This window comes from Gobius niger (assembly GCF_951799975.1).
Source record: "Gobius niger genome assembly, chromosome: 2".
Classification (NCBI taxonomy): Eukaryota; Metazoa; Chordata; class Actinopteri; order Gobiiformes; family Gobiidae; genus Gobius; species Gobius niger.
This window is the reverse complement of record NC_136853.1, coordinates 8,325,270-8,333,963: the sequence shown is the minus strand read 5'-3', so window position 1 is coordinate 8,333,963 and position 8,694 is coordinate 8,325,270. Positions and strand designations below refer to the sequence as shown.

The window sequence follows — 8,694 nt, the reverse complement described above, 5'->3', positions numbered from 1 at the left end:
TTATCTCAACTGTTTATGTGGCGTTAACAAACCAGACACCTGTTTAGTTTATTGTTTGTGTAGCTAACCATCAATGTGCTACGTTAGCAAACCGTAGGCCTATTCAGCCAGATGTTTTTGTCTTCATTAGGCAGGAGCGACTTATAGTCCGGAAAATACGGTAACTGTGATCAAGCCACAAAAATGTGACCAAAACAAGTCAAAAAGGCAACAGAAGCCTGATGAAAACACAACCGTAAAGGAAGAAAACATGACAACCATAACAAGGAAGAAGCTTAGATGAGTTTTGTAGGTCTTAGCTTTCAAATGAGGCGTAAGCTCAAGTCCAGAAGCTTTTAGATTCGGGTAAAACCGACCTGGAGAGAATGCACTCGGTTAAGGGGTTTAAATGATCAGAAACTGTCACTTTGGTCGTGAAGAAGCAAGAAAAATGTTGTGGTATGTGGTCGAAAAAAAATCAGGAAACACCTTTTAATCCTGTACAAGAAGCAGTTCCGGGTTTACATTTAGACACACCTCTCATCGTGAAGAAGCCAGAACAACAACAACAAAAAAGACAAGAAATGAATGGAACAAGCCACCGTGAGAATGTTCCTGTTTTTGGCGTTTTCAGGGAGGGCTGCAGGATGTTGCTTCTGTATATACTTGTGTCATCTTTTTTTTTTTTTTTTAAATCTTTCTTGTCTGTGGGTTTGGAGAGGCCAGCAGAGGTCAGTAGAGTCCAGCCTGGAGAGAGTTTGTTTGGGAAGAGGGGTCAGGTCCACTCCACAGGGGGGTCCCGGGGGCCTCTGGGCTTAAGGCAGCAGTTACCGAACCCTGGAAAGAGACAAGTGTACGGCAGTGTTACCCACGATAAGGCATTTCCTTCAACTTTGAGTTTTTCAAGCTCTTTAATAAAACTCTAAATAGGACATGGTCATAGTAATACGTTGAAACGAATGGCGATTCTGGCGGCCATCTTGTGTCTGACCCTTCAACCCAGTGCAATGTTATCAAATGGAAACAAGACTTATTTCCTTGATAGTGTTTTTATACATTTTTGTTATTTCATGACTCTTTGATAATTGTGACTAGGGCTGGGTACCTTTAAATGGTACCTACTTGGTACCGACCGAAAAGTTCCGGTAGGGTGCTAATTTTCGGTACTTTTCGGTACTGGTCTGAGCCAGGACTAAACCAGGACTTACAGTAAAAAGGTTAAAAACCAGGACTAAACCAGGACTTACAGTAAAAAGGTTAAAAACCAGGACTAAACCAGGACTCCAGCTGCACCAAATGGCAGAACGGAGCGTTTTGGATCAAAGATTATTTCTGGAAAAGGTGAGGGCTCACTCTGCGTTAGCCATTTTTGGAACATCCATTCCATCCATCCATTTTCTTCCGCTTTATCCGGGGCCGGGTCGCGGGGGCAGCAGTCTCAGCAGAGATGCCCAAACTTCCCGATCCACACACACTTCCTCCAGCTGTTCTGGGGGGACCCCGAGGCGACACCAGGCCAGCTCGGAGATATAGTCCCACCACCGTGTCCTGGGTCTTCCACGAGGCCTTGTCCCACTAGGACATGCCTGGAACACCTCCCGCGGGAGGCGACCAGGAGGCATCCGGAACAGATGCCCGAGCCACCTCAGCTGGCTCCTTTCGACGTGGAGGAGCAGCGACTCTACTCCGAGCTCCTCCCGGGTAGCTGAGCTCCTCACCCGATCTCGGAGGGTGCGCCCAGCCACCCTGCGAAGGAAACTCATTCGGCCGCTTGTATTCGCGATCACAACAGTTATGGTATATTTTTAGTGACAGAGTGAGGGCTCTCATTATATAACACATCTTTGGCGTGTGAGGCGCTTTCACTTTGTGGAACAGCTCAGTGTGTTTAGAAAAGTTTAAACAGTGCCTGATGTGGATCTGTCTCTGCAGCTCAGGAGGGAATAATGTCCTTTTTTAAATCACTGCTATAGTGGGAATTCTGCTCAAAAAATGTTTTCTGATGTGCCGTGTTTGGACTTTCTCCTGAACGATACTTTTTATACACATTATTTTAACTCAATTAAAATAACATAGGTATCGAAAAAAGTACCGCTAAGGCACCGGTACCGAAAAGCAGGTATCGTTAAAGTAGTGGTATCGAAATAACGGCATCCAGCCCTATACGTGACTGACCTTATGTCATATCTGGCAAGGAAAAAGTTGTTGCAGTTTTTGAAATGTTGTTTCAGTTTTATAGGAGGCACAGCCTTTAGCTCCATTTGTTCATGGATTTCCCTCTGTCAAACATTAATTTTATTCTATTTCTATCAGATATTACATTTGTTTCCTATTGTTGCTCACAGTTTGGTCTGCACTTACCCACCCAGCTCTGCCCTGCCATCTGTCGACTGCGATGTGGCTCCGGGAAACGCAGGCTCAGCGGGAGACGACTTCTTTACGCAATCCGACGAGTCTGAAAAACAACACAACAACATGGAGGAGAGTTAGTTTTTTTTGTGTTAAAGCTCCCACGACATAAACACATTATAACTTAGAAACAAATCCTTCGGGTCATATTTCACAAACAGAAATGACTCATTTTGCATTGAAAATGTTTCATTTTTTGTTTTTTTAGACCATAGACAATATTAACTTTGTGTAAGAAGGCTGGTAATTAAAGGGTTAAAAATAACTAAACGCAATATTATGTTTATATGTATGAAAAGAGGCGAGTCAAATCTTCAAAATAAAAAAGGTTTAAAAATGATCAATCCTTCGTATTTTTTTCATAGCTTTTAAAAGTTTCAAGCAAATTTTGTGTCAAAGCTCCCACAATGTAACTTTTCCAAAGGTGTGACTGAGGGTTTACTCTTTGGCTGGTTTATAACGTAATTATAGCTTCAGCTTTAATTCTGTCCCTTTAAAGCAGCACTAAGTAACTTGTTGATCTTAATAAATCCTTTCCGTAGTCCCTCTGGGATAATTGGAGGGTCTTTCATCTCCCCCTGGTGTCTCTATCCAGAAAACCACAATAGCAGCTTTCCCTGCACCGACCCGGAGGCCCAATACACACTAATGGAAGGAGAAGAAGCTAACAGGCTAACGGGCAAAACAATGATGTCCATTGTGTAATTGGAAGAACAATATTTACAGTATTTACTCTCACAGACAATTAATGAGTAAAAGAACGCAACTTGCTACGACACCTGCAGTGGCGCTTATGGCCTCTAGCGGCATGAGTTACTTAGTTCTGCTTTAAGACTAAATGAAATTGATGCTGCCTACAATGTAGTTTTGTAGATTGTGAGAGCAGATGGTACATGGTTCATTCAGCAGCTAATCTACTAGCTGCTAATGCTAACGTTAGTTAGCGTTTTAGGACCCAGAGAATCATTAATTGGCTTGTTGCATGGTATGGCTATGCTATCAAAGGAGACACCTGTGATTGATTGACTGACTGATTGATTGATTTGATTGATTTGAGTTATTATATTTACATTGTTTACATTATTTACATTACATAGTCACAGAACAGAAAAACTCAAAGGGAGTAGGCCGAAGCAAGAAAGAATTATCATAAAGGATTGATAGTTTGTCTTGAAGCTAAAGGCTAACATGCTATAAATTTTTTTTAAATAAAAGGCACTGTTTCAAATTGTATAATGCATGAAATTAATGTTAGCCTTTAGCTTCAAGACAAACTCACTGATCCTTATAAACATAGACGTCTCCTCTATGGAAATATTTACACTTTACAGCAACTCGTTCACCTGCAGTAAGTGATCATCTCCCAGAAACTCACTGTCCACCACAGAATCTTTAGGAAATACGATGATTTGAACGGGTCTAAGCTAATCTTAATGGAAATCAATACGAACAGGAAGTACTAGCACCCACAACTTCAGCTCAGAGGAACTAGCGTAGCTACATTGTGCAACCAGCCAATTAGGCCTAACGCTGAGCACATTTAATCAGGCTGGTTATTTACCGATTACTGAAGTGACAAATGACATAATACACGGCCACCAGGTGGAGCCATTTCCCCAATAATGACCACAGATAGTAGCAATCGATAAACTAGCTCTTATATTACACCAAAATAAAATAGTAATAATAATCGTCTTCTGACAGTGAACTGATGTGTTCCTGAACATTTTCCTGCTGTTCTGACACTGGCTTGGACTATTTTATCCCCAGAACAAGAAACTATCTGAGATTTCGCATCTGCCAACAAACTGAATCTACTTTTGTTTTCACCCAGAGAGAGCGGGAACTCGTCAAAAGTGCCCGGATGTCGCTCCAATCTATACATGCGTTACCAATGACATCACGCATAGTTCCGGCGGCCATTTTGAATACCGAAGTAGAATTATGCAGCACTACAACATGTGACAATATCTCTACTCAAGATGAAAATAAAAGACGACTGATCGACAGTGGCATTTATATGAACTCGTAATCAATGCTCGAGAAGAAAACAGTAAAAACATGGCCCCAGAGACGCACGTTTATGTGATATAACCAGCAAATCTCCATCTGTCGAGCTACAGCAGGATTTACTAAAGATCTGCTTCACTCTGAAGACTAAATGAACACATCAAAGAGAAAACAGAAAACCTTTCTTTGTGATTTTTACAGTTTGTCATGTCAACAGAGTCTCAGTCTGAGTCAGAATTTAAGCTGCTTAAGACGTTAGCATGCTACCGGTTAGCATGCTACCGGTTAGCATGCTACCGGTTAGCAACTGTCAATGATTTCAACACGATAAACACATGTGTTGTATCCAAGGCCAGATGTTTGTGGTTCAGGGCTTTCTCTTGGAAAGGTCAGAGCTCAGCTGTTGAAGTTAAATGCTAATTGGTTGCATGCTAACGTCTTGAGCAACTGTTGTTGTTGTTGTTTGCTGATTTCTTCTTGAGCAATGATTACGAGTAAATAAAAATGTCATTATCAATCAGTTGTCTTTCATTTTCATCCTGAGTGGAGATATTAGGGCTGCTCGATTATTGAAAAATTAATAATCACGATTATTTTTGTCATAATTGAAATCACGATTATTCAAACAATTATTTGTTGCCTTTAAAAAAAGTCTTTATTTTATGTATATATTTATTAATAAGAAAAACTATGCTGAATATTTTCTGTTTTCTGAACAGTCATAAAAGTACAAATGATTTCAAGTTTGCCTCGATTAAGGAGAGGTCTCTGTTTCACACCTGCCCCCTGCTGGCCAGCCCTTACACCTGCGCAAGTAAACTGAGCAGCGCTGCCTGATGACATCATCACACAGCGCTGTTTGTTTTTATGTCAGGCAGAAGCATGAGCCATGGCACGTGAAATGCGAAGGGAAAATATTCCCAGCGCCATGAAATAATGCAAGAAAAAAAAATAAAAAATAAAATAAATAAATAAATAAATAAAAAAAACGTTTTTTCCGTTTATGCTAATTTTTTAATCGTTTAGTGCAATAATTGAAATCGTAATCGAATTTCGATTAATTGCACAGCCCTAGGAGATATTGTTACATGTTTTGGTACTGCATAATTCTACTTTGGTATTCAAAATGGCCGCCATAACAACAAAGTCACATGACTGAAAGGCATGTATAGCGATGACATTTAAATTCTCCAATCAACTATTTCCCTCTCCACTCTTCCTCCCTCTGTGCGAGCCATAAAAGCAGAATTAAAAGGCATACATTTATTCTTATTCCCCCTCGTAGCCGAAAGCGATGAAGCGGTAAATTGGCAGTTCACACGCCGCACAATGCCCCTCTCGCACAGTAATGCACTTTGCACATCCTCTTATTGTTCTCTATGGTAGGTGTAATTCGTCTCCCTCTCTGTTTTTTTACCAATGCCATTATTTCGTGTCATTACTCAAAGCACTCTCTCCGAGCCGCCACTTTGACAAACTCCCGGGGCCTTATCGAACGCGGGGCAGGCTTGTAGGAGTTCTGTTTCCTCTGCTTTGCCGAGCGGTCACGGTTACGAAAGGCCATAAAGGCTGTTGGGCGTCTAGGGCAGCGCGATGTATGGCAAATGGCTTTCTTCACACAATGGGGAAACGCGAGGCTCTTATGGCACTTCATCACGACAAGGCTTCTCTCATTCAGCAGGAATCACTTCTTAAGACCTGGGTCAGTCTGGGAGGGTTTATGCTACAACAGCAACACCACGCTTTAAATAATAAAAATATTTGTTAAGGCGAGACACTGCAGGTGAATAGGGAAAAAAAATAAATGTAGGGATATCAATTTGAAACTTTTGCTGAACATTACAGATATAAATATGAGAAAAAAATGTATTAAAATAAGCCTATAAATATAGATATAAAATTGCCTATATTTTGGGCAACGGAATCAAAATAATGAATTGAGCCAGATTAAAATTTATGGTTTCATTTTATTGACGTATTAGTAACTAAGATTTTTTCACAGGGGATTTTGTATATTTTGCTTAGTTTTTCAATAAAGTAATCATAAGTGAAAAAATCAGCTCACTGCTCCTACAGGTCAGAACGAATGTCTCTAGTGATCTAGTTTAGTTTTTAGTAAGTGTGCAGAAGTGCACAAATTTATTTGATCAATGTTACATTAATCTTATCTTCCAAAATTCATGCAGTGTGGATGCTCAAAATGGAGTCGGCTGAAGCAATAAGCTTATAAGTGCTGACCCCATATTCAATTCAATGTACATTTACGTAACATAATCAATTATTAGGTCTAGATCATATTGACTTTTGATGCAAGTCCTTTCTGAGCTAAACAGATACAGATTTTTAACGATACAATCATCAGTTTTAAGCTTCACACAAAATTTTCCATGAAGAGCATTTAAATACATAACAGAGCAGCTTTGTACATTTGTACATTTTGGACAATGGAACAAAATAAACAGAACACTTGGTAAGACGAAGTATGTCTAAAAAGAATTACTACGTCATTAATCTTACTTAATTTGTGATTGATCACAGGTATACACTGTAGTTCTTTCTGATATTGGTACCAATAGTAATCTGGTGATGTTGCTAATTATAAACTTCAAAATTATTTACATTTGTATCACGCATTTGGCTTGCGTAGGGCAGGCATATTTTAGTCTATTGTAGTTCTCTTGGTCCTGCTGTTTCCCTGTTGTCATTCCCATCTCCACTACATTTTATTCTTTTCTTCCTTTTTTCCCTATATAGTGTGGTGCATTAAAAAGCTGGGGTGTTTAATGGGCCAGTTGTGAGTTGGCGATAGCCCCCACTCAGCGACCCTATCTTACAACTTTATGGATGATCTTTGTGTCCTGTTCTGTGGGATGCATTAAAAGGACGAGGCTTTATGAGTCTGTTGGCCTGAACTGAATCGTGTTAAAATTTGAGCATAAAAGTCTATTCAGATGAATATTACGGCTCATATTTCACTAATACAAATGCAAATTGGAGTGTATTATTCGCATTTTCTCAATTTTAACTTGATGTTGAAGAAACACAGTGGACGAATGGGGCAATATTCAGCAGTTTAGAACGCCGACGGCCAAACCCAGTCATTCACATGCACGTCCCATGCTCCGACTGCAGAGCCCCCCAGGCCTCCCCCAGTCCTCCCCCAGGCCTCCACAGGCCTCCCCCGTCCGTGTCAAAAGGGCGAGATGACTTGAACTTTATTTCAGACCCACACCATCATTGTTATTCCTGTTACCTTTCTGTGAACTGCTCCACTCTGCAGAGGCCGTCTTTATCTCCAACGGATCTGGCAGAGACACAAACAAACAGTCAGTGAGAAGCGTAAACACGGCCTAAACACATAAACAAACATGGAACAACATTCACACACGATTCACACACACAGGAGCAGACTGAGGAGTCACTGACTGCACTTCGGACAAAAATACTCAATCAAAACCCCCAATACTCGGCATCGGCCTCACAGGGCTCCAGACTAACTTTTTTAATGACCGTCCTGACACCGTCTTCTTCATTATACATTTATTTTAAATGTATTTTTATTATCATTTTAAACAATATAGTTTATACAGTACATACATGACTCATTTAAGAATAATGCAATTAACTGGTAAAACATTTCTTCTGAAAATACAAATGGGAATAAAACGCACACGATCCAAAAAGCGTCCGTATCGATATTTAAACATCTGTTTTTGGGGTAAATATTCATTGCAGCGTCTCTTTGGTCCTGCAATTTTACCGCACAGCCTGCTAGATGGCAGCGCAGCGCTCAGCCCGCTTGAGTAACAATAGAATAATTTGAAAGTTGGAGAAACACACTCTATGTTTGACCTCACTTTGTCTTTACAGCAAAGATAGATCAAAAATGGTTAAAGGAACAGGCTACAGTTTTTCCACACTGAGATATGTTCTTACCTGATCTTAGACGAGTTGATGTGTACCTGTCTGGTCTTTGTGCGTGCGCTCAGTCACGCTAACCGACCAAAGATGTGGTTAGTATTTGGCCTCTCCCAGTATGTTCCTATAGCTCCAAACGGGGGTGAAGTTGGAAGCGACCACGCTCTTCCACGGGCACAAAGACCAGACAGGTACGTATAAACTCGTCTAAACTCAGGTAAGAACATATCTCAGTATAGAAAAACGGTGAACTGTTCCTTTAAAGGTCTTGCGTCCGGGGAGGATTTTATCTTGTCCCATCCCCGGGACTACGGGACTGTGTTAGTCTCGAGCCCTGGCCTTAGAAAAACCCACATCAGTCGAACTCTATTAGACATT

At 40.6% G+C, this 8,694-nt stretch overlaps 1 protein-coding gene across 2 annotated transcripts in view; it reads right to left on the bottom strand.

The window, feature by feature from the left end:
- Positions 1–518: 518 nt before the first annotated feature.
- The window catches only part of ptpn12 (protein tyrosine phosphatase non-receptor type 12), a 109,264-nt gene continuing 101,088 nt past the window's right edge, over positions 519–8,694 (bottom strand). Inside the window, exons 15-17 of one of the 2 annotated variants that reach the window (XM_079582591.1) lie at positions 7,652–7,702; positions 2,341–2,434; positions 519–816 (exon numbers count right to left, since the gene is read on the bottom strand). In XM_079582591.1, coding sequence (XP_079438717.1) covers positions 807–816; positions 2,341–2,434; positions 7,652–7,702 — 155 coding nt within the window. In that variant the 3' untranslated portion in view covers positions 519–806. The remainder of the gene's footprint in view (positions 817–2,340; positions 2,435–7,651; positions 7,703–8,694) is intronic. The other variant, XM_079582590.1, reaches the window with a different exon arrangement.